At 39.1% G+C, this 26,921-nt stretch overlaps 1 protein-coding gene across 3 annotated transcripts; it reads right to left on the bottom strand.

The window, feature by feature from the left end:
* Positions 1-1,078: 1,078 nt before the first annotated feature.
* On the bottom strand, positions 1,079-24,628 carry LOC136828779 (guanine deaminase-like). 3 transcript variants are annotated; one of them, XM_067087001.1, is made up of 11 exons: positions 24,317-24,628; positions 16,742-16,846; positions 10,744-10,851; positions 10,226-10,314; positions 8,715-8,886; positions 7,729-7,950; positions 5,363-5,578; positions 4,772-4,937; positions 3,598-3,744; positions 1,840-1,946; positions 1,079-1,360 (listed from the first exon to the last, which is right to left on the bottom strand). In XM_067087001.1, exons 2-11 carry the CDS (start codon positions 16,796-16,798, stop codon positions 1,253-1,255), a joined length of 1,392 nt encoding a protein of 463 aa, XP_066943102.1. In that variant the 5' UTR covers positions 16,799-16,846; positions 24,317-24,628; the 3' UTR covers positions 1,079-1,252. The 3 variants fall into 3 exon arrangements, with proteins under 3 accessions (XP_066943102.1, XP_066943101.1, XP_066943103.1); XM_067087000.1 differs by lacking the exon at positions 24,317-24,628 and adding an exon at positions 19,621-19,696; XM_067087002.1 differs by lacking the exon at positions 24,317-24,628 and adding an exon at positions 19,535-19,553.
* Positions 24,629-26,921: the final 2,293 nt, after the last annotated feature.

Raw genomic sequence — 26,921 nt, 5'->3', positions numbered from 1 at the left:
CAGACTGAGCAAAACAGAGGTAATGTTTCGGACATCTGTGTTTGTTGATAGACAAGCAGATGGCGATTGTGAGAGACATAATAAACGTGCAATGATAAAACATATATCAATGGAAAGGCCAGAAAATTCCACATATGGACAGTTGCATGAGATTCGAGACAGATTAATTAATACAATGCAGTAGCATAATATATGTGAAATGGCGAGACGTTTGGCGTCTTCACAAACAGAAACATACATACAGTTTGATACAGAAGATTCGGTGGAACATTATGAGTACATGATTGGAATGCTTGCATGGCAATGCAAGTAGTGGTGATTGTACATAAATGGAGACAACAATGGTTAGGGAGAAACAGACGGAAATACTGTATGGTAGAAGTTGCGTTCCTTGAGAGAGAGAAAACGGGATGCTCTTGCTTTTGTCCTGTTTCCTCCGATGGATGACGCACACACACACACACACACACACACGTGCGGCCGAAAGACCGCGATGCGGTCTCTTAAGCTCCATGAAGCAATAGCAACAATAACTCATCAATGAACTCCAGACAATTATGACATTACCTTCGGCCAAAATTTTAAACCACTGGAGGAAAACCCTTCATATAAAATTAACTGGCACTGGTATATAAAACCTATGCCAAAGGCCAAGCGCTGGGACCTATCGTGAGGTCATTCAGCGACGAAAGGGAAATTGAGAAGAAAGAGGGTTAGAAAGGCGTAACAGGAGGAAAAGCTCGCATTTGCACTGTGAAACGATTGTTAGGAGAGGGCTGAGGAAAGTAAGATGGAAGAAAGAAAATATGAAAAGAGGTACAGTCAAAGGAATGAAAGGGGGCTGCAACTCGGGGCCGAAGGGACGCTGCAAAGAGCATTAAGTAATGCCTGCAGTGCACCGCGTGAGGTGTACTGATGGCACTACCACCTTACGGAGTAGATAAATTTAACGCATTTGAGACATGTAAATTTGAAACAATACACTTTGAGGAGCGTTCCTTACCAGCAAACAAATAAAAATACCATAGACTATACACAAAAATATTCCTACGAAAGGAAACGAACAAAACAAGACAAACTGACTTATTTAGACTTCTTTATTTCAAAAGTGTGTGATGTTCCATACAAGAAATACGACTCCGTGATGATATCCCGTTTCCGTGCACAGCATAGCACAGTCGGCCACCTATCCTATCAGTGGCTTTTCAACTCGATAATCTCTCATTCAGAACTGCACCACAGTCCTAAATCCTTACGTAGGCCTACGGTCGTGGACCTTGACCCCTGCCACATACACTTCGATTATGTTACGGTCGTCGCCGTTCAAGAGAAATCTCTGGATCCTGTCATCGAGCGAATCCTGCAAAAGGAGTGGAACAAATTGTTATATTAATTATTTCAACATGCGTCATATGCAAGCCACACTAACTATCCCAAACAAATTCTACATGACATTTCCTTATTATTCATTTATCATTTTCTTCTGTTTTCTCTTTTTGCTCACGCTTTACAGTTAATTCTATTTTGTGGCCATCTGTTCCGTAATGTGGAAGTATTACAACCTTCATGTGAAGGTTTAATTATTTTGAATAACAATAAAAAATATTGCCACTTAACGTAAAAAGTATCTGCTTGCCTTTGAAATTTCTAGTTTACAAAACCACATTATTCATCACTCTCATTATTCAACAAGTGCAAAAACACTGTCTTCCTTAAAAGTGCCACAGTAGGAAAATTTGGCAAAATAAGCGAAAAGAAGCCTGCTAAAAATTAAAGAACAGGTAATAAAACTTTCAAACCAAAGGAAAATTCTACCTGAATAAAAAGAAAAATCTTTACCTGGTCTTCACAGTCGACTGGTGAATCTGCAGCCGTAAGGTCAATGAGCAGAGCGTCGAATTCCTTGCCCACTTCAAAGTTGCCTATTTTATCGTCCATGGCCACCACTGCAATGTAGGACAAGTTACGGATAGTCTATGGCTTGTTCATGAATATCTTAGGTTTTTTTTTTTTTGGCCTTGGCGGGCCTGTCTGACTTATCACCTGATTAGAATATATGAAAGTATGATATACAAAGATTTTGGGACCATAAGAGTGGTGGAAATATGACAATAATCGATAATAAACAAAGAAAATTGAAGATGCTTAAGGTTGGAAAGCAGACAAATCAGATTGCTTGGACCTGCTTTGAAAATACTTCAGAAGTTGCAGGTGGAGGGGTTTCTTGCTACAGAAGCTATACACAGAGTTAGTCTTATAATAAAGCAGAACAAATGAAATACTATAGGCAATACCAAGTGATTATATTAGATACATCATTGGATCCTGAGAAAGCATTTGAAAGAGTGCAGGCAGAACAATTTGCTGGACAGTGCAGAAGAAAGTGGCACCAGAGAGATTCATTAAACTTGAAATATTACTGTATCATAACACAAGATTGAGAACTAGGTCAGTTGCATGGGTACCAAAAGAACTGGAGATGAATCTTGGTGGCTTTCAAAGAAAAGCAATAAGGAACTTGCCTTTTGTCATAGTAATGGAAGAAGGTACAAAGAACTGCAGGAAGGAAAGACCCTGAGAAATGCTATGTGCAGGTTATCTGGCATAAGCAGCAGAATTAGAGGAAAAAGATGTAAGAATATAGAAAAGATGAAAATGAAGCTGAGAGTATAGAGCTGAACAAAAACATAAAAAATAGTGTTCTTGTGGATGCTGTAGAAAATATGTATATAAATGGAATATAAATTTTAGGCCAAAGGCCAAGTGATGGGACCTCTGAAAGGAAAACTGAGAGCAAAAAGGCCTTAAAAGTGTAACAAGGTACAAATCTTTTGCAGTTGCACTATGAAACAGTTGTTCGGAAAGGGTGGAAAGTAAGGTGGAAGAAAGATATGAATGGAGGCACATTATAAGGGATGGAAGGAGTTTCAGCTAGGGGCCGAAGCGCTGCAAAGAACCTTAAGCAATGTTTCCAATGCATGTAGTACACTGTCGGCACCACCCCAGTACGGAGGAAGATGTGTAGGGTGTCAGCTTACCCGTAGTCCTATGTATCGAATGTACGAGATGGTGTTTCAGGAATAATAATAATAATAATAAAAATTACTCTCTTTTCTTCAGTGCTCATATCTGCTACCATGGACATCGGCCTACTTTTAGCAGCTGTGAGCACTGAAAACAAAAAAGTAATAAAAGGAACTGGAAAGACTTTGTATAATAATAATAATAATAATAATAATAATAATAATAATAATAATAATAATAATAATAATAATAATAATATTTTTTCAGTGTTAATATCTGTGGCTGTAAACATCGGCCTACTTTGAACATATACGAGTATGAGCACTAAAGACAAGAGAGTAATATGAGAGAATTTAAAAGACTTTGTGTAATAATAATAATAATAATAATAATAATACTCTTGTATCTAGGGCCTATGTCTGCTATGAACATCGACCTACTTTTAGCAGATGTGAGCACTGAAAACAGACAGTAATAGGATTAACTGAAAAGACTATGTATAATAATAATAATAATAATAATAATAATAATAATAATAATAATAATAATAATAATAATAATAATTACACGTACCCTCAGCCCCTCCTAACGTAGCCAGCCGAAAGATTTCGGAAAGCGGAAGATGTTGAAGCTTGCTATCGAAAATCGCCAAAGTATTGGAAGTCTGCACAGCCTGTCGAATGCTGTCCAGGATTGAAGAGCTGTATCCGCCTGAGCAATCTGTTAAGGAGAGAGAGAGAGAGAGAGAGAGAGAGAGAGAGAGAGAGAGAGAGAGAGAGAGAGAGAGAGAGAGATTCGTTTAATGACTTGATAATGTGACTGGGAACCTTGGGCTGGCTGGCTGCCGCTCAATTTTTAGAAGTCTGCTTTGTCTTTCTATAAAATAATATAGTCCTTTAAAGTGACTTATTTCGTCTTTCTCTGTTGTTGATGCCTGTTAAGAACTTCATTAAATGCCAAAGAATTTCCAAAATTTACATTTAACGTAGAGATGAATATCACTAAGTTGATAATTACTTGAATTTATATCTAAAACGTTTTAAGAGAAGGTCGGTCAACTAGGAGGAACATGGTGTGTTCTGCACAGTTCAAGGCTTCTAAAGGCCTACTGAAGGATAGGTCTTTGGGTTGAAGGAGTAAGTTGAGGGTGGCTGGTTAAGGTCCCTATGGATGGCAGCTTACCTGGTTATCACATAGGGTTTTAAGTAAGGGGAGCTGGAAGGTGAACCTTTTTCACAGCAATCTAGACATTTTCAATCTTATACAGATAGTGTACCTACATTTCTCATCTATTTGTTTTATCCTAGATACGGTTTTAAGTAAGGGGAGCTGGTAGGTGAACCAGTTTTCAAAACAATCTAGATGTATTTTCAATCTTATACAGATATTGTACCTACATTTCTCATTTATTTGGTTAACCCTACATTCCTCTTACTGTAAGCAACCAAGCAACCCTGAAAATAGGTTACAGACTTTTGTTTGAGGAAAAAGGCTATAAGTAATTATATTTAGTCAATTTAATGATTCATCACAATTCTAAATAACAAATCACTAGGCCGATACTCACCTGAAGTACTTTAATTAGTCATGAAAATTCTAAATAACGAATAATCAACGTGATAATCACCCGTTCCAAGTTCCACCTTGACTACTTTAATTATTTATGACAAAATTCTATGAAACAAATCATGACTACTTTAATGAATCATCATAATATTAAATAACAAATCACTAGGCTGACGCTCACCTGTCCCAAGTCCCACTTTGACTCCGCTGTCGAGCAACCGTCTGACATTGCAAAGCCCCGATCGTATCGAGATGTTGGAGTTTGGACAGTGAGAGATTCCTACGCCACTCTCCTTCAGTACCTTGACTTCGGCATCATCCAGCCAAACGCCGTGAGCCATAATCGTCTTTGGGATTACAATCTCATTATAAGCTATTCAGCCTTAAGGTCTCACAGTTTAACGTTTTCAAGATATTACACAATTTAGAATATAAGCTTGTTAGTAGCAACTCAACTTAACAGACGCCTTGGGCGTCTGATAAGTAACCAAGTCTCTTAAGTAACAAAGTCCCTGTGTTATAGCCTACACTTGAATACTTTCTAGATACATTACAGTTAAGAGTAATTACAAATAGTTCCTAACCTAAATTGACCTGTACTTTATACTTAACATTCAATTTAAGAGACACATCTAAAATGGTACCACAAGAAAAATTATTGTAATGTGGTAACTGATAAGTACAGAAGCCTGCTAAGGTGAGGTCTTAAGTTGAGTTGTTACTGTATCACATCAGCATACACTCATAACTAATAACATAAGATGCATCTTACCTTAGGGCCTAACAGTTCGCACTTGTGATAAACGTCGGTGTATGATTCCGACCAGGGAAACAGCTCTTTGACCCAAGATAACTCTGGCCTGGTCTCACTCAAGTGGCTTTGAACGTGACACTGGTATTTTTTGGCTAGCTGGCCCAGAGCCTTCAGTTGTTCTGCATGACAAGTGGGAGCAAATCGAGGAGTGACAATTGGGAGTACCAGCGGAGTCTGTAAGTCATTTTGCATACTAAGCTGAATTGCAAGTTTCGTTATGTTTATCTTTATACTAAAGTGCATGGAACAATCTGGATGTCTGTATTGCATTTATCTAGGTAATTCCCTACTGCATCTTTAAAAAATATGCATGCCCTTACATTACCACATCACTTTGATAATACACTATTGTTCAGATGAGATAACATAACAGACCTTCTTTGGCCATTAATATTACTTGTAGGTAGAAGACTCTTTTGCCAACAGGTGGAATTAAATGTGATTGATGCACCAGCTGCATTCAATTTGTATGCCTTTTTTCTTTCTCATGACTGGTCGTTCTCTGTTACTGTATTCCACCAATAACTCTCATATATTTGTCATTCTTTCCTAAATGGAGAAGTAAAAATTTTATGGTGGAATTATTTTAATAAAAGAGATATAAAATGTCCAAGTTCCAAAATAACTCTGATGTTTACAATGAACTCTTGAGCCAGCATTGAAATAAGGTGTAGGTCATCCCATGGTTTTTTAATCCTTGTGTTCCCTGTGTTAGTCATTTATAAGAGAGTCTAGGCCACATTCCACTCAGGCTCTACTAGGTATGATCATGCTAAAAGACCACAGTAGACTGCTCTGCAGTAGTGAGTCTAACCCCCGACATGTTGCATGCAAGGCGATCACTGGGAGTCAGGATGCTTATCGGCCACTGGTTGACTGAGAATAAGTCCGTTTAGCCTAAATGGTTACATTGTTGCAGCCTTGCTGCGCATTGGGGGATGGTGCTGGCTGCTTTCCTGGTGTGATGACTCAGCCACTGGTATTTCCATTTATATTCTGGTTGGTCGAGAGATGGTTATCAATTCCTTGGCTGCACTGGTGTTGCTCATGCATAGAAATACTTGTTCTGTTGTCTCTTGCAGTGTTGGAGTCAATATTGGCCATGAGTCTTGTTAAGTCCTGGTTACAAGCGTGCTTGATGTTGGTGGGCATGAGAAATGTTTCCTGCGTTGTGTTCAAAGAGGGCTTCTGTTAGATAAGGGTGCCTTGAGTAGCCGTAGGTGCCTCAGGTCAGGGACCTCGCCAATTATTCTTTACTTTGGTGTCTTTTACAATGTCAGTTTGGTGTGCTTCTCGCATGTGGTTCTTTACAGCCTTTCATGTGCATGACAGGCAATCCTCCTGGCTAGCTTCACTGTAATTATACCCATTTATGAGCCATGATATCCACAGACCGTGCATTTGAACAGGTATACCACATTGGTCTGCTTCAGGGGATCCTACAATGGTGGGGCTGAGCTATCTTTGTAATCAGGTTTTTGGTACGGCTATTTTGGCAATATATAATAGGGTCAAGCATGCTCATCATCTAGATATTTAGAGAACATCCTTGCACTGCAGTATAACTTCATGGTATTTTCATGGTTATGTGGTAGCTGCTTACTGCTGTTATACCATCAATCAAATGCACATCGTGTTTCCTTTATGACCTGCATGTTTGAGTGTCCATTACTGATCGACATTTGGGACATACAGTTCAATTCTTGGTGGGTGTCTTGCCACAAGGAACATCAGGTTAAAGCTCATCTTAAAAAAGCTTTCATGGTAGCCCTCTTATATCTGGAAGGGCACTTGTTGTCCCTGTTGAGGCATAGGCCGTGAGTGGTTTGAGTGTGCGTGTATGTGTGTGCGCGCGCGCGTAAACAGATGTTCTTAAACCACCATCAGTCTGGGAGACAATGGCAAGGGAGGGGAGCTGGCTGTTGCTGCAGAAATCAGCTTTCATGGACAGGCACCTACATTCTTGAAATGCAGTGACATGGAAAGAGCAAAGACAGTTCAAAACCTTATACAAACTGAATGCAGCAGATGCCACAATCATATTTAATTCCATTAATGTTTTTATAATTAACACTTTTAAAAACATGCTCGCCCAGACTACTGAGTCATTCCTAGGCTCTCAGAGTCTTGAACTTAAAGATTTGTTATTAAATTGACAATGCAAATTTGAGCAAGACAAAGTCAAAGAAGCTACACAGCTAGGTAGAAAAAGAGAGTAAAAGGAGAGTAAAGGGAATGGGTGAGCAGAAAAACAGAGTAAGCATGAAGTCGGGCACTGGAGTGACAGCGTGAAAGAGCACGCTTACTTGAATCTCGAAACTTACATTCAGGCTTCTGACGTAGAGTATGAATTCTTCGTTTTCCTTTACGCTCTCTTCCAAGGAGTTTTCCTTGTAGTAATCTGGAGAGTTCATCAGCATGCTGACCTTCCCCACAAGGCCTCGCTGACCCTTCTCTTTCACCGTGTCAGCCAATATTTTAGTCGCAGGTAAATGCAGAGAGGCAAAATAAGACGCGGTTGTTGTGCCGTTGCGAAGTAGGCGGTCCTGCGTGAGAAGGATTGTTACTAAAGTGTAAGATCAACATTTGGCGATGAATTAAAGTTTGGGTTATCTGTTATCATAAAAAGTTGTCTATCACACATTATGAATAGGCGTGTCACATCAAGCCTGAAATACAGGTAGGGACTAAATGAAGAAACTTCTCCTTTCATGAGGGACTAGAACCTATATAATAAATGGAGAAGCATTTCTTTACATGGAGGGCTAGAACCCACATACATCAGGTTAGAGAGCAGCTGGCCTAATACACCAAGCCACGATAAGATTATCAACATTTCTCAACTCGTACATCAGGTATCTTCCCAATTCAGATCCTTTTCACTAGAGCTAGAATAGAACCATCCTTACAATCACAACAGAATTTTGGAGGAAAGGGAACCTTCTTCACTTATTCCTTAAGACGCACACAAAAATCCGTGAAGGAATCGAATAATTAATATATATATGTGTGCGAGTGCATTTGTGTGAGCTGAAATAAATTAATATGATGTGTTTGTTCAAATCCATGGAGAGCACAGGCTCATCTTTCATTTACCCTCTTAGATTCAAGGCTTGCAATGATATAAGAATATTCAAAATGCGTGAAGATATTGAGAAGTCAAGATGCCTTGGCTGTTGAAAATCCACGTACAGTATACCCTATTGCAAATTGAAGTGTTGAGCTCCCTTGCTGTTAGCACAAACTTCCTTGTGGGTAATTGTACCTACTTCACAAACCTCAAATCTACATTTAGAAAAAATATACCTACTACAACTCTCGGGTAGAGTTGCTTCGCGTAATTCTCGTCGGAGAGTCTGGCCTCTGTCGGGAAGGTATAGTTCTGCAGCCAGTCCAAAAGTGGAAGATTCAACTTCAGCCCGTTGTTGGGAAACTGAGGAGCGTGAATGTGAGTGTCGATGAACCCAGGAATCATAAACTGGCTGAAAATAGTCAAAGGCTTCAAATTTGCTTAATTTAAGGCTAAAAAGATTGCAGCATAATGTTTACAGGATATTAAAGGGTGTAAAATTCCTAAGATATTGAAAAGCTTTAAACAACAGGTGTACACGTGTCACTGAATAGGTGAAGCAAGGAAGGTAGCAGGGTGTTTGTTCAATAATGGGAAAAGACTTGCGATGTCTATGGAAACCAAAAAGGGAATGTTTGTTGGGATGGTTGAACCAACTCTGCATTATGGAAGTGAAGTATACACGGTGAATACTGATGAGGAAAAAATGGATGAGTGTTTTAATGATGATTTTGCGTAATATATTTGCTGTGCAAAAAATTAGAGGGGAGAAATATGGAGATACACAGAAGTATGAAAATGGTTAGCGTGTGTGAAAGGATAAATCATACTGTATGTTAATATGGTTTGGCCATGTTGAAGGACTTGAGGAGGATAAGTCTGGGAAAAGTGTTTCATTTGGAAGCGTTAGTAAAGTGCTAGGCAGGTGGAGATAGAGAGGCACTGGAAAGAAAGCGTCTTACTACCCAGGAACCACGAAAGTGAGCGTAGGACAGGAGTGAATAGTGCGTAGTATGTAAGGGGTTGAGCAAGTTCTGGTGAGCTTTCTGTGTACGTGTAGGCACTGGGTAATGTTGAGCAGTTTTTTTGCCTGAGGGTTTAACAGTTAAAATGTGAATATTAATACGTGAATTTGACAAAGACAGGGTGAGTGTGGTGTTGTTTCTTATCTATAGCCATTCCCTAATAAGTTATCTCTCTCTCTCTCTCTCTCTAACCACCATTTCCTCTTTACAAAGAATGACAACAGAGTTGTCTGAGATAATATGATGTTCTGGCTCCTACTGCTTAGATATAAAAATTCTAAATTGCAACAATTAGATTTAGAAAAATATGTCATCTAGTTTTTTTCAAACTAAGCCATTCTCTTGAGCACTTTTGATAAAGATAAAATTGTGCGTTAAGAGGATCTTTAAGCATCATTCCACCAAGTAGCCAGTGTGATTTTGTGCATTGGTACAAGATTCAGGTGCCAAATTCTGTTAAGAAAGCGTCACATAAGAACATTAAAACTATTTCAGTTCTAGCTCTGTGCTGGCTGCTTGGTGCCATATTTGCCGGAAGATATTGAAAGATGGCTAAAAATGTATTTGTATGGCATTCTCTGCGTCTTAAGCCATGGACAAAGTGGTGAAACTCTTAGTCCCCTAAGGCTGAAAATGTGTTGGTGTGACACTCGCTGCGCCTTAGTTAAGCCATGAACAAGGTGGTGAAACCTCAAATATCAGTACAGCCAAGTAAAATACCATTACCTGCCGGTCATGAAAATAACGTTTAAGTCAGGAATCTCGTACATTGCCTTGATCTCCTCCAGCTTCTCAATGGGCTCCAAAAAGGCGATCTGAAAAGCGGATGTCTTATCTTCAAAGGCCAATTTGAAGGGTGAACTAATGCCCATATCTAATCAGCCCCAGTTAAGGGTACAAGTTGGAAACGATATGGGTACAAGGTTTTCACTACATAGCGCAAATGACATGAGCACACGGTTTTTGTTGTGCAGCAATGGAAGGGTTATCTATGTTCAGTAATACCCGAACGGTTTGAATACAGTAGTTCTATAACTGGAAATGAATTTTTTGAACCTTAATATATGTCTCATCACTTAAGGAAACAGAAATAGCAAGGAAAACAGAGAAGAAAATTGAAATTTGAATACAGCTGACTCAGCAACTTGCTCTTGGTGCCACTAGGTGGGCGTCTCCTGTTACATTTAAATCTGTGTCATTAACAGGTTACAAACCAGATTACAAAGCTACGTCAAAATACCTACATGCTTTGAAGAAACTCCCAGAATGGTATTCGTAAGCATGACCATCGGGTCATCTTTAGTCGCGTGTACGAAGCTCCCCACAAACAGGCGAAGATCAGAGGCCTTGCCCTGAAAGAAAGAAATTCAACTGTTTTTTCATTTTATGTCTTATTCAGGATGCGCTCACGTAGACTACGCATGAGGAACCTAAAAGACCATCATTCAGTAACAGAAAGATTGACAAACAGCCATAGCAAAATACATAAGAGTGGTGAAACAAATCCACAACAGTTATGTATGTGTACATATGTTTAAAAATAAATCTATATAGAGAGCTTTCGGAAATCTGTTCGATTCCTTTTATCAATCGAACAGATTCTCGAAAGCTCTGCTGAGATTTATTTTTAAATATATGTATCCATGAAATTTTTTATCACACCGTGATTTTTATACAATCATGAAGCTACAAATGTCGTTTAATATCAAATTCACGCTACCTCGAGAGTATCTCCGATGGAGAATTATCACCGAAGGGGAATTTATATAAGTGATAAATGAACAGGTACCACTGGGACGCGAACCCTTCACATGGACCCATTCAACGACTCCAGTGGACGTTACCACCGCGCCATCAAGAGAGGTATAAATCATTACCGAGTCTGCTGTACTGTTTTTCCCGTCGTGAGCGGGGAAATTGTACTTAGCCTCGGCAATGACCCCACCGCCATGATAGTTCGTTGGCACGTTTGGAACACGCAGCTCTTATTATGAAATTTTTATCACACCGTGATTTTTATACAATCATGAAGCTACAAATGTCGTTTAATATCAAATTCACGCTACCTCGAGAGTATATGGAGAATTATCACCGAAGAGGAATTTATATAAGTGATAAATGAACAGGTACCACTGGGACGCCGAACCCTTCACATGGACCCATTCAACGACTCCAGTGGACGTTACCACCGCGCCATCAAGAGAGGTATAAATCATTACCGAGTCTGCTGTACTGTTTTTCCCGTCGTGAGCGGGAAATTGTACTTAACCTCGGCAATGACCCACCTCCGCCATGATAGTTCGTTGGTACGTTTGGAACACGCAGCTCTTATTATGAAATTTTTTATCACACCGTGATTTTTATACAATCATGAAGCTACAAATGTCGTTTAATATCAAATTCACGCTACCTCGAGAGTATATGGAGAATTATCACCGAAGAGGAATTTATATAAGTGATAAATGAACAGGTACCACTGGGACGCGAACCCTTGACATGGACCCATTCAACGACTCCAGTGGACGTTACCACCGCGCCATCAAGAGAGGTATAAATCATTACCGAGTCTGCTGTACTGTTTTTCCCGTCGTGAGCGGGGAAATTGTACTTTAGCCTCGGCAATGACCCACCTCCGCCATGATAGTTCGTTGGTACGTTTGGAACACGCAGCTCTTATTATGAAATTTTTATCACACCGTGATTTTTATACAATCATGAAGCTACAAATGTCGTTTAATATCAAATTCACGCTACCTCGAGAGTATATGGAGAATTATCACCGAAGAGGAATTTATATAAGTGATAAATGAACAGGTACCACTGGGACGCGAACCCTTGACATGGACCCATTCAACGACTCCAGTGGACGTTACCACCGCGCCATCAAGAGAGGTATAAATCATTACCGAGTCTGCTGTACTGTTTTTTCCCCGTCGTGAGCGGGGAAATTGTACTTAGCCTCGGCAATGACCCACCTCCGCCATGATAGTTCGTTGGTACGTTTGGAACACGCAGCTCTTATTATGAAATTTTTTATCACACCGTGATTTTTATACAATCATGAAGCTACAAATGTCGTTTAATATCAAATTCACGCTACCTCGAGAGTATATGGAGAATTATCACCGAAGAGGAATTTATATAAGTGATAAATGAACAGGTACCACTGGGACGCGAACCCTTCACATGGACCCATTCAACGACTCCAGTGGACGTTACCACCGCGCCATCAAAGAGGTATAAATCATTACCGAGTCTGCTGTACTGTTTTCCCGTCGTGAGCGGGAAATTGTACTTAGCCTCGGCAATGACCCACCTCCGCCATGATAGTTCGTTGGTATGCGTTTGGAACACGCAGCTCTTATTATGAAATTTTTTATCACACCGTGATTTTTATACAATCATGAAGCTACAAATGTCGTTTAATATCAAATTCACGCTACCTCGAGAGTATATGGAGAATTATCACCGAAGAGGAATTTATATAAGTGATAAATGAACAGGTACCACTGGGACGCGAACCCTTGACATGGACCCATTCAACGACTCCAGTGGACGTTACCACCGCGCCATCAAGAGAGGTATAAATCATTACCGAGTCTGCTGTACTGTTTTTTCCCGTCGTGAGCGGGAAATTGTACTTAGCCTCGGCAATGACCCACCTCCGCCATGATAGTTCGTTGGTACGTTTGGAACACGCAGCTCTTATTATGAAATTTTTATCACACCGTGATTTTTATACAATCATGAAGCTACAAATGTCGTTTAATATCAAATTCACGCTACCTCGAGAGTATATGGAGAATTATCACCGAAGAGGAATTTATATAAGTGATAAATGAACAGGTACCACTGGGACGCGAACCCTTGACATGGACCCATTCAACGACTCCAGTGGACGTTACCACCGCGCCATCAAGAGAGGTATAAATCATTACCGAGTCTGCTGTACTGTTTTTCCCGTCGTGAGCGGGAAATTGTACTTAGCCTCGCAATGACCCACCTCCGCCATGATAGTTCGTTGGTACGTTTGGAACACGCAGCTCTTATTATGAAATTTTTTATCACACCGTGATTTTTATACAATCATGAAGCTACAAATGTCGTTTAATATCAAATTCACGCTACCTCGAGAGTATCTCCGATGGAGAATTATCACCGAAGAGGAATTTATATAAGTGATAAATGAACAGGTACCACTGGGACGCGAACCCTTGACATGGACCCATTCAACGACTCCAGTGGACGTTACCACCGCGCCATCAAGAGAGGTATAAATCATTACCGAGTCTGCTGTACTGTTTTTCCCGTCGTGAGCGGGAAATTGTACTTAACCTCGGCAATGACCCACCTCCGCCATGATAGTTCGTTGGTGCGTTTGGAACACGCAGCTCTTATTATGAAATTTTTTATCACACCGTGATTTTTATACAATCATGAAGCTACAAATGTCGTTTAATATCAAATTCACGCTACCTCGAGAGTATATGGAGAATTATCACCGAAGAGGAATTTATATAAGTGATAAATGAACAGGTACCACTGGGACGCGAACCCTTGACATGGACCCATTCAACGACTCCAGTGGACGTTACCACCGCGCCATCAAGAGAGGTATAAATCATTACCGAGTCTGCTGTACTGTTTTTCCCCGTCGTGAGCGGGGAAATTGTACTTAGCCTCGGCAATGACCCACCTCCGCCATGATAGTTCGTTGGTACGTTTGGAACACGCAGCTCTTATTATGAAATTTTTTTATCACACCGTGATTTTTATACAATCATGAAGCTACAAATGTCGTTTAATATCAAATTCACGCTACCTCGAGAGTATATGGAGAATTATCACCGAAGAGGAATTTATATAAGTGATAAATGAACAGGTACCACTGGGACGCGAACCCTTCACATGGACCCATTCAACGACTCCAGTGGGCGTTACCACGCGCCATCAAGAGAGGTATAAATCATTACCGAGTCTGCTGTACTGTTTTTCCCCGTCGTGAGCGGGGAAATTGTACTTAGCCTCGGCAATGACCCACCTCCGCCATGATAGTTCGTTGGTACGTTTGGAACACGCAGCTCTTATTATGAAATTTTTTATCACACCGTGATTTTTATACAATCATGAAGCTACAAATGTCGTTTAATATCAAATTCACGCTACCTCGAGAGTATATGGAGAATTATCACCGAAGAGGAATTTATATAAGTGATAAATGAACAGGTACCACTGGGACGCGAACCCTTGACATGGACCCATTCAACGACTCCAGTGGACGTTACCACCGCGCCATCAAGAGAGGTATAAATCATTACCGAGTCTGCTGTACTGTTTTTCCCCGTCGTGAGCGGGGAAATTGATAATTCTCCATCGGAGATACTCTCGAGGTAGCGTGAATTTGATATTAAACGACATTTGTAGCTTCATGATTGTATAAAAATCACGGTGTGATAAAAATTTCATAATAAGAGCTGCGTGTTCCAAACGCACCAACGAACTATCATGGCGGAGGTGGGTCATTGCCGAGGCTGGTACAATTTCCCGCTCACGACGGGAAAACAGTACAGCAGACTCGGTAATGATTTATACCTCTCTTGATGGCGCGGTGGTAACGTCCACTGGAGTCGTTGAATGGGTCCATGTCAAGGGTTCGCGTCCCAGTGGTACCTGTTCATTTATCACTTATATAAATTCCCCTTCGGTGATAATTCTCCATCGGAGATACTCTCGAGGTAGCGTGAATTTGATATTAAACGACATTTGTAGCTTCATGATATGTATCCATATATAACTGCTGTGGATTTGTTTCTCTATTTCAAAACTCATGCTGCTATGAGTATTTTCTAATACATTAGAGTCATAAAATTAAAGCAAAGAAGCAGCATGTCTCTCTTGAGATGACGTCATCAGCCTCCATATAGGCCTAAACCAAGAAGACTGTTCTGTGGTTTGACATTACAGAGAAAGAAAGGCCTAAGAGCTTTGTGACATCCTGTACACATTGTCTAATCCCATTCTCACTATTTTTATGCATTTTGGGCTTCACTGTGACCAGCTGAAGCTAGCAACTGTGGCTACCACATCGCCCTGTACAGCGTGAGAGCAGATCAGACACCAGGTGGATCTTGAATCCGCAGTGCATCTATACACCACCTCCCATGAGCATTCCTTCAGTGGGGGGGCCTAGGTGGGGGCAAGATATTTTTTTGTGGGGGCCAAATAAAATTATACAAAACTGATGTACCAATTCTGTAATTAGTAAAATATACTATTTTCGAAGGTATATATTCATGTGAATGAAGGAAATATTAGTATGAGTAATTAGTAAACCTGTATTTGAAATTATGGAGCTCAATTTTCAATTAATTTTCAACTCTTACTATATGCAAATGTATCAAATAATGTAAGGGTTAAAGTTTAGCTACAAAGAGAATATCATCTAGGGGGGCCTGTGGGGGGGGCAAACATCTGAATGGGGGGCCGGGCCCACCCTGGCAACCCCATAGCGACGCCACTACCATGAGATGGTTTTCTTTACATCGTTTTCTGTGACTACCCACTGGGCTTCCTCCTTCTATAGTTGATAGTTAAATCCGTTAACAGCAATCGTTTTCAAATCACAATTAGTCACTGCCTTAATTTTGTTCATTCCTGGCTTAATTCACAATAATTAACAAGCGCTTGCACACAGACAACGAAAGAAACAAATACCACAGCGTAGATTGGAATTTGAATAACCAGTGAATGGAAAGTAGAGCCTTTAGCTTGTTCTGGCTGTTATCCAGAAAAGCTAAACGTATGCAAAATGTGTGATCTAGATGATCTGGAAGTTGAAAACTAGCCAGAAACTGCTAGATCACCCAACTTTTCTTGTCAGTTAAATCAGAATCCCGGTCTTGTATTTAGTCTACAAACACACACACACTATATATATATATATATATATATATATATATATATATATATATATATATATATATATATATATATATATATATATATATAAAGTAAAGGGTCGTGGCTTAAGCATGTGAATTTTGAGTTAAAAATCTGAAAACTTGGTTTATCACCACTGAGAGACATACCATTTTCCAGCATGTTTTTGCAAAATATTGCTCAACTTCCTCAAATTATGTCTAGACATATATGTAGACATACACGCATACATGTGTGCATTTACTGTGTACATAGTATGTACATGTACGCAAAACAGATTTACTAAACAGGAAACAAACTTACATTCTGAAACCTCCTTCTGACACCACTTGCAGCTTCACTGGCGCTGGAGTTATCCATGGGTACCGGTTGAGGACTGCAGAGGCGAACAGCCAGCAGCCAGCTTACCTGTCAAAAATTGAAGCGGACATTGAAAACATGGCATATAACTGACAAATCCATATTGTGCACATGTAAACTGACAAATCCATATTGTGCATCACGCACAGCATGCTTTTGGTCTAATTACATCAAGATCGGAAGACAAATAAGATCTAAACAATGCACTTGCACGCGTCTTCATGTGGAAGGTAGTGAAAATCTGTTAGTCTCTCACCTTTTCTACGTCTTATTCTTATTATTATTATTATCATTATCATTATTATTATTATTATTATTATTATTATTATTCATAAGATGAAACCTGCTCATATGGAACAAGCCAACAGGGACCATTGACTTGGAATTCAAGTTTCCAAAGAATATGGTGTCCACTAGGAAGAAGTAAGAGGCGGTAAAGGGAAATACAGAATCTATGTAAACTTATGCAGAAGGTGGGCCAATATTTAGACAACTGTTTCGACTATTAAATACAAAAAATAGAACTCGAATTGATAAAAAAAATCTTATTGAACTGAACTGAATTGAATATAGAATTTAGGCCAAAGGCCAAGCAGTGGGATCTATGAAGTCATTCAATGCTGAAACGGAAATTGACAGTAAAAGGTTTGAAAGGTGTAACAGGAGGAAAACCTCGCAGTTGCACTATGAATCAATTGTTAGGAGAGGCTGGAAGGCTGGAAAGTAAGATGGAAGAAAGGGAATATGAAAAGAGGTACAGTAAAAGGACCGAAAGAGGTTGCAGCTAGGGGGCCGAAGGCACGCCGCAAAGAACCTAAAGTAATGCCTACAGTGCACAGCATGAGGTGCACTGACGGCACTGCCTGGTCACTGGTCTGTGACCGTAGAGGTTAGAGGCCATGGTCGCGCGGTTCCTTACCCTTTCCTCGCGGAAATAAGCGGAAAACAGTGAAGTAGCGCATTCAGTTTGTTATTCCAACAATTAATAACAAAGTCTATGATGAACACTTCAATAAAAAGAGGGAAGTAAAACATCTGTAATAATTAAATAACTATTTATTCAATAAAGAGATGTCCAGGTTATGAATAGATGATGAAAGGGAACAGCAAGATTCTATGTAAATGCTTATTGTTGAAACTAATGATAATAACTCATACTAGAAATTATAGTAATGATCATAAAAATAATGATGATGATAATAATACTAACTGTGATAATGATAGATAAATAAAAGGACAAATAGCCAGATTTATGTAAATTAATTTGTTAATGCCTCCAGCTTTCGTTTTTTACATTCAGTTTTGTTAAAAGCCAGTGATTCATTTTCTCTCCGAAAAAAAATTATTCAAAAGAGAATTTGTTGCAGCCCATACAAGCATATTTTAATTTTTTCTGTGATGTGACCTGCGTCACAAGTATCAATAGAAAACCCAGCATCATCATTAGCAATAGCTTCTAATGTCACTGCTAATGCCACATTTCGGTGTTTTTTAGAGCTTAGAAAACTTTTCATTTGTGTGAGCTTTTTAATAACTAAATATGTATACATGATAATATTCACTGTACTTGCACTGCTGACACCGTTTATGTAATTGTGGCTTTGTAGAAAATCCTCATCACTTGTTTCTGTAGTGAGTTCCTTGCAAAACTTACACCTTAATCTCTTATCAACTGTGTAACAACAGTAACCCGCCAAGTATACAGTTATTGGAAGAACTTCTTCACACTCATCAAAGTCTCTTTTTACAATATTTACATCTATAGCCAAGTTTTCCTGCACATTTTGTTTCATTTCATTCCATTTACTCTCGTCAAACTGAGATAATTTAACAGGCTTTCCATCCAAAGATAACTCTCGTTTTAGAATCAATGGTTAGGAAAGGGTTGAGGAAAGTGGGATGGAAGAAAGAGAATATGAACGGAGGTGGTACAGTAAAAGGAATGAAAGGGGTTGCAGAGAATCTTTGCTCCAGAAAAAGTGTTGTGGGAAAGCCCAGAAGTTAATAACATATTACATTGTTAAGTAGGAGCTGACCTGTCAAAGCAAGGACACTGTCTCATTTACATTTTCTACTGGTCTCAAAAAAAAAAAAAAGCCATAGGCCTACCTCTGAAAGTAAGGATTTTAACGTTAATTAGACGCTAGTCCCATAGGCCAGGCGCCTCATTTACAGTTTCTGTACCCAGGCTCAAAAAACGGGAAAACCATAGGCCTATCTCTAAAAGCAAGAATATGAACGTTCATTGCACGCTACTCCCATAGACAAGGCACCCAAACTCAATTTCTATCCAGGATCGTAAAAAAAGGAAGCGAACAGGACTATCCCTCAAAGGACACTGTCCCATTTACATTTTCTACCTGGGCTTAAAAAAAGGTGGGGGGGAACCATAGGCCTACCTCTAAAAGTAAGAATATTAACGTTAATTAGACCCTAGTCCCATAGACCAGACGTCCCATTGACATTTTCTACCTAGGCTAAAAAAAAAAAAAAGGAAACCATAGGCCTATCTCTCAAAGTAAGACTACTAACGTTAATTTTACTTTGGTCCAATAGGCCAGAAACCCAAACTACATTTTCTACCTAGGCTCAAAAAAAAAAGAAGAGAATGTTCATTATACGCTAGTCCCATAGACCAGGAACCCAAACCACATTTTCTACCTAGGTTTTAAAAAAAGGAAACCATAGGCCTATTCCCAAAAGTAAGAATACTAACGTTTACTAGGATATACGCACGTAAGAACTGTCTGTCAGGACACCACAAATTCGACGTTCCAACCCTTAGCCCAAACCAAACCAAGGTCCTGTCCCCAAACCACTACCTTCTTTATCATCTTACGCAACTGGATGACGTCTCTTAACAAGTGGATCAGGTTACATAAACGCCGTACTCTACCGCGCTCAGCTGAAATTCGTTTAATGGTAATATCATTTATACATTCTCGATTAATTCACTTTGGAATTCAGGTAAATTAGGGACTGTAACTAGTTATTGTGGGCCAAAATCGGCCTCTTCAAACATGTGTCTAACAAACTGCGTCACTCCACTTCAAACGGCTACACGTGACTAAAACTCGTTCTAACATCGATTAAGTGCTCTCTCTCTCTCTCTCTCTCTCTCTCTCTCTCTCTCTCTCTCTCTCTCTCTCTCTCTCTCTCTCTCTATCTATATATATATATATATATATATATATATATATATATATATATATATATATATATATATATATATATATATATATATATATATATATATATATATATATGTAGATATATATATATATATATATATATATATATATATATATATATATATATATATATATATATACAGTATATATATATATATATATATATATATATATATATATATATATACAGTATATATATATATATATATATATATATACAGTATATATATATATATATACAGTATATATATATATATATATATATATATATATATATATATATATATATATATATATATATATATATATATATAAGCGATGTCAGGCAGGGCAGCCGATCGAGGCTGCGGCGTACCCCAACGCCAAATCAAAGTCCTTCAAAAGAAGGCATCGTGCTTACCCCATATAAAAATGGGAAAAAGCACGTTAAAACAACGAAAAAATATACATAAGAGAGAGAGAGAGAGAGAGAGAGAGAGAGAGAGAGAGAGAGAGAGAGAGAGAGAGAGAGCTAATTATGGGTTTCCAAACGGGCAAATACATTGAACTTGACTAACAGGCAATATTCCCAGAGAGAGAGAGAGAGAGAGAGAGAGAGAGGGGGGGAGGGGGGTTGGTGATTCCCGTGATGTTTATTGGCGCCTTACATACCACAGACACAAGTAAAGGGAGAAAAAGTGTCTACATACCTACCGGCGCCTTTGTGTGTGTGTGTGTGTGTGTGTGTGTGTGTGTGTGTACTTTACATATGCGCAAGCGCAGGCGCGTTGTACAACCCTTTAGAACATTTCTTTTGTTCGTGTACCATACGGCAATTTGGTTTTGAAATTCTTCAGACGAAACAAAGCAGATCACAGTATAAGCTGATTTTATGTTTTAACAAAAAGGGTTCTAGGAAAATTCGCCGTGGGAAAATTTGCCGTAGGAAATCTCGCCGCAGGAATTTTCGCCTCAGGAAATTTCGCCGAATAGGAAAAATCGCCGCAAGACATTTTTGCCGTAAAACAATTATTTGTGATAAAAAGTGTGGTTTCTGAAGTACCTTTTTATCACTTTCAAACAACCAAGTTTGGCTTTCTAAGAGTCTGATAAGTAAACAACCAATAAGGAAATCAATTATTTTTTTTACTATGATCAAATGAAAATACGTAGACCATTTATAAAATACTTTATTATTTAAGAAAATATCCTTTAAAAAAGATTCGTTATTTAAGAACATACATAAAATAAAACAGAAAAAATGTAATAATTTAAAAAGTGTGCAGATTCCATGCAATACTACGTATATAGTCTCTTTTCTGCGCAGAATTACCCAATTACTTGTCGTTGGAGTCTTGTGTTGGTATCACTATATACCTTTTTCGTTCCTTCTGCGTCTCCTCGATCTAAGTCACACTTTTTCTTTCTTGCTAAAATATCTTCCTTTTTTAGATACGAAATAAGTTTCCAAAGATTTGGATGCATATTTGTCATTGAGCTTTGCAGTGCATTATGGTAGCCTTCTATGCTGTTGTTCGTTCTGCTTCTATTAAGCTTAACTCGTTCGAAAACATTCCATAATGCAATAGGAAAAGTAGGCTCCACTCTTCGACGTCGCTCTCCTCTACCCCGTTCTCCTCCTAAATAGTGCATTTCGAAATAAGATACTAATTCTTGGGGCAAATCGTCATTATCTGATAACTCGATAAATCCGTCAATAACATCTTGCACAGGAAGAAAAGCTAATGCGGTCAAACATTTGATTTTGTTGTTGAATTCTGCGTCTGTTTGATAACGCGACTTTAAACCGAGATCCACAATGTGCCTATAAATATTCTTTGCCATATGAAATAAACAACCTGTTAACTTTGTTGTTGAAAATACAGCAGAAAAGGCGTTAATACTAGCTTTTTCAAAATCGACCATCAAGGTTTCGGGTTGTAATGATGGGCGTAAGTCCTTCAAGGCACTGAAAAGTCTGCTGTAAGTTACTTGAGATTTGTCAGGTAGCAAGACAAAAATACGTGGTATACTAATATTCTTTATAACAATATGTAATGTGAACAATTGGTAATATATCTCTGGGCTGCATTTAAACGTGCCGTCACACGCCCAGTCCTTGTTGAATAATATATAAATATATATTGTATATTGTATAGATGTGTGTGTACGTGTAGATAGCTGAGCACATATTTGACTTGACGTGTCAAATCGCTTAAATTAAATAAATTATATGTTACACATGCTTTCCACACAAATTAATACATAAATAACGTCAATTTTATACGGAATTCTCTTCACGGAAGAATAGAATAAGACCAACCAGTGCAACTGCAATACCGTCATTGAACGTAAAAGGATTATAGGCCTAATAACGAAATAGACAAGCTTTATCCAATCAACTTGGTATAGGTTCTAAACGAATCCTATATAATTATTTTAGGATAAAATACCAAATGATTTTGCTTCTATACTAACAAATACTGTTTATCAAAGGAGTGGCTAGAGAGAGAGAGAGAGAGAGAGAGAGAGAGAGAGAGAGAGAGAGAGAGAGAGAGAGAGAGAGAGAATCTACTACAAAGTCACTTTTTTATCAGATATGTGTTATTATTGTAATACCCACAATGCCCTCTTAACTTCTCTATATCTTCGCACTTTTTTGGATACACTGTCACTACAGGGCATAAGATCCATGTGAAGAAACGAATGAAGAGATTCTAACGCCCCTGGAAGGATTCGAACCATACAGCTACGATTCGAACCCGCATCCAGATCATTTAAAATGTCCTTTGAAAGAAAAAAATAAATACCTTATTTGACGTCAGGTAAATCATGAAACTGAACTCATTTGGATTAGGATTATGTACCTTTTTCCAACCTCGCTGGAACATATTTAGACTGTTACAGCGAAGTATTATTAGCAATAGTGCAACACTAAACTATGTATTCATTAATAATGGTTTAAAGATAAATTGATAAACTCAAATAATTTTATCTAGAAAATATTTCCGGTGAATCTTGTTTCATTTACAATGGTTCCACTGCGCCTCTATCATACGCTACCTTGGATAGGCCTACCCTCGTCCAGTGTGACTTGCAATGGCTGCTTTATCAAAGCCAGAATAATGTTCTCTAGTATATGTTATGACTCATCAAGCAACAAAATTGGATTTCCAAAGTACAGAAGATATTTTACGCACATAATAGACAACGAATCATGTCAACATAAACTAGTTACAGAGAGAGCGATATTATCCAAGCCATGCATTTTGAATACTGGTTTTAAATCTTTAAATTAGGCAGCTCTAAAATAGTACAATAAGACCCCATTTGATTACAAAGATATCAAGATAAGATCTAACGTTTTATGTTATAGCTGAGTACGATGTATAATTCTTCGGAAGTCTCTGCACACACGTAATCATTTGTGCAGCTGGTCCGTTGGAGCCAGAAGGATTAGATGAGTTCACTGATAAGCTGTTTCTGACAGAGGTCATAAATTGAAAAATATATATTTCACTAAATTGTTATCCTATTCTATCCTGAAACGGCGAAAATTGTTAATTAATGCCACTCCCCCATGTAAATTGATTTTGCTTATGGAAAATTTCAATTCGAAATTATCTGTTCTCTCAATGTCAGAGCTTTACGTAATCTGTCATAAACTCAGTCGTATATCTAAAGTTGTATTTAGCGTAAATCTTAATGTATTTTCGTAAATGAACCTTTATTATCATCATTGTTATTATATTCGGTGTCCATATGATTAGCTATACCACTTCGATTGGTTATCATCGTTTTCTTAATCACTTGAGGGGTGATCGAGTTTTCCTTGTAGCTCCTAAACACAAGCAACACCAGTGACGAAGCATATTTTAACAACGAACTAGGAAATTATCACTTAAAGGACGTCACTACCACTTACATATAATCAAGACAAGTTATAATACTCATTGTGTATTTGTGGAATGCAGGTATTGTTAATATTATTATTGTGCGTGTGCATGCCTAGGCCTCCGTATGATTTTTCAGCGTGGGCGCGCAGGCAATATTTTAAACATTTATTTATTCTGTCTCTGATTCGTGGAACGTACTTATTCAGGATTTTAATATATTAAAAATATCAGGTCACACTTTACGTTTACTGATGCTGCTACCAAGAAGGTTGAATTAAAAAAAATAATCTTTAAATTTGAATTTTGTAGGCGCACTTGAGCCTGGATAACTAGCTCCATTTTGCGTTGAAAGAAGCATCCGTCCTTCCCTACATATTTACCTTAATCCCTAATAATTCTTAACTATTAAGTTGTTAAAATTTACAAAACTTGATTTGAAGGCATCTACTCACACCCACTCTCCCTGGAATCAGCTCCAGTCACAAAACAACTAACAAAACGTGTTCGTTGTAAAATGCCGCACACAGCAGCACTGCAAGGTCTTCCTAATAGTGTGACTAGCACACATCCAATGCAGGAGAATAGTCACTGCAGCACCTGCCTATACTGACGGTAAGCCTGACGCAGTCACCGTATGTAAAAAGACTGTAGCTGTAAGGCAGCAGCAGCATCCACCTAGGTATTAAGTACTGAACAAGGGGGAGAGAGAAGGCGGGGCGGGAGGGAGAATGATGTTAACCACTTATTCGTCCTCAAGATACTAGACCTCTTGGGGCGAACTCGAACCTGAAAATAGTTTCTGTCGTCCCCCCATTTTCCTCCTACTCCTTTACCGCCTTCTCCTCCCTCTCTCCAACGGCTCCCCCTCCCCCATTTTATGAATGTTTACTATCCATCATCCCCCTCCAAGTTTTCGTTCCAACCACTTCGCTGGGGGAATCCACGTCTGGCAGCGTCGTTTAAAAATGCATCGGTTTTTTCTCATTTATTTCCGGTCTTCGGTCACCTGTGATTGTCCAAAATACTTTACATAGTATTAAAGTTTATTTTACATACGCTTCAGCAGTCATTTGTGTTTTTATATACCGATATCTGTATGCAAACAAGGTGATTGTAACGTTTTGAAACGTGCATACTCATATCGCCATAATGGTGCCGCTCTTTCATTTACAAAATCCGGTTCAGATTTTAACAGCTAAGGAATGTAGACCTTCTTACATATATTCACGCAGCAGTTTGCTGTTTCTAACGTCAACGTGAATCGATTATAAATTTTGCACCCAGATTTAAGACTTTCATTGAAATTTAGAGCTGAATCATTCATTATTCTTTTGATGCTCTTGTGTCGTGAGCGAAATCTAACGGAGAGAAGAGATTAGCCATACCTGAGGCGATGGCAGTTCAAAGACCTCCTAGATATAGCACTATATATGTACAGCAGATGATTTTTAAAGGAAATTGCTTATCTGTATATGTATATATATATATATATATATATATATATATATATATATATATATATATATATATATATATATATATATCCTTATCATACCTTCACTCTTTCCTCTCTTGTTCATATATGGACTTTTTTTTTCTGCCCAAGCTTGCAATGCGAGTTGGTGCCTTTTTTAGTCTTTTTTTTTTTTGGATACGACTTGTGTAAACCTGCAGAATAATATTATAATTATAATAACAAATGGACAGGCTCGATTGAGGTTTCCCCAGAGCCATGAGTTTCATCTTTACTCATTTTAGGCATACATCGCCTTTCCTTTCAATTCCTGGTGTACTGTTTTGTCTCAATAATAATACCGGTAATTTAGAATCTTATGAACAAACTAAATTCACACGTTTACATTATTTTATACTTAAAAACTGAAATTTATTTAAACGTAAACAGTATAAAAGATCATTTACAAATCAGTTTATACGTAAGCATTGTGAGAGAGGGGCGAAATAATGAGCAGGAAGACAAGTACTGCTAGTTTGTTGATTTGTTGTTTAAGCCAGCTTTGTGCTGGCACGGGCTCTTGCTCCTGGAGCAGACCGTAACAGTTTATTGATGTTGTTGTTTTAGATTTAGCTGGCCTTGTGCCAGCACGGGCTCTTGCTCCTAGAGCAGCCCGTAACGGTTTATTGATGAAGCGATCCGCTTATAAAGTGGCTTGTGGACGTCTACGTATAACGCAGAGACTGCGGGTACAAAGATTTACAGGTGACCTGAGGTCAAGCTATTTCTCTACAAAAACAGGACAGGTACATACAGAAAACATAATGATTAACAATGTCTGGTCTGTTACAAAAATACTCTGTTACATATACATAATGCATGGTCACTTGGACAGAATAAAATACACAATTCACAATAATGATAATAATATGTGTTCGGCCGACCCAGGTCGAATGTGAAGGCACCGCAAGACGTAGGTAACGTCTGATCAAAGCAGGTATCCGCTGGGACGACGGAGGGGGCCCCGCTTTCTCAATGTCAACTGGAGGGGGTGGTCGTCTTCCCCAGCGCCCACTGGAGCAGTGTGTTGGGATGCCCCTCTGTCTGGTTTCGGGGTTTTCCGGGGACGCCCACGACGTTTTCCTGCGCATGGGGCTGGCCGGGGGGTTGCTATATCCTGCGGGAAGCTTTGGGAACCGTCCCCGATGTCCTACTCCAGAAATGCGGGCTTGAGGGAGTCTACCGATATCCAGTCTTCCCTTCCGTGGACGGCTACCCGGAATGCCTTTTTATCCCTTTCGAGCACAAGAAAAGGTCCTCTGTAGGGCCTGGTTAAGGGTGGCCGCACGGCGTCGTCCCTGACGAAGACGTGGGTGGCGGAGGACAGACCGGGAGCCATGAAGGGGGACGTCCTGTCGGTGTATGTCCTCTGGCAGGAGGCGAACTTCCCAACCCTGTCACAGAGCCTCTGCGTTGCTATGTCGTCCCTGTCTTCTGCGACGAGTTCCCCCGGGACTACCAGGGTCTCCCCGTAGACTTTTTCTGCTGAGGAGGGGTCGCCGTTGGTTCTGGGGCAGTTCTCAATCTGAGGAGGACCCAGGGCA

The sequence above is a fragment of the Macrobrachium rosenbergii genome, chromosome 43 (genome assembly GCF_040412425.1).
Source record: "Macrobrachium rosenbergii isolate ZJJX-2024 chromosome 43, ASM4041242v1, whole genome shotgun sequence".
Taxonomy (NCBI): Eukaryota; Metazoa; Arthropoda; class Malacostraca; order Decapoda; family Palaemonidae; genus Macrobrachium; species Macrobrachium rosenbergii.
Note: the sequence above shows the minus strand (reverse complement) of the source record. Positions and strands in the feature narration are given on the sequence as shown.

Excerpts from the sequence above, each read along its gene's own strand:
- LOC136828779 (XM_067087000.1), bottom strand. Across the intron at positions 7,951-8,714 it reads AACTCTACCCGAGAGTTGTA|GACCGCCTACTTCGCAACGG; the intron begins GTAGGTATATTT and ends CTTCTCACGCAG. Across the intron at positions 5,579-7,728 it reads TCTACGTCAGAAGCCTGAAT|ACTCCGCTGGTACTCCCAAT; the intron begins GTAAGTTTCGAG and ends AATGACTTACAG.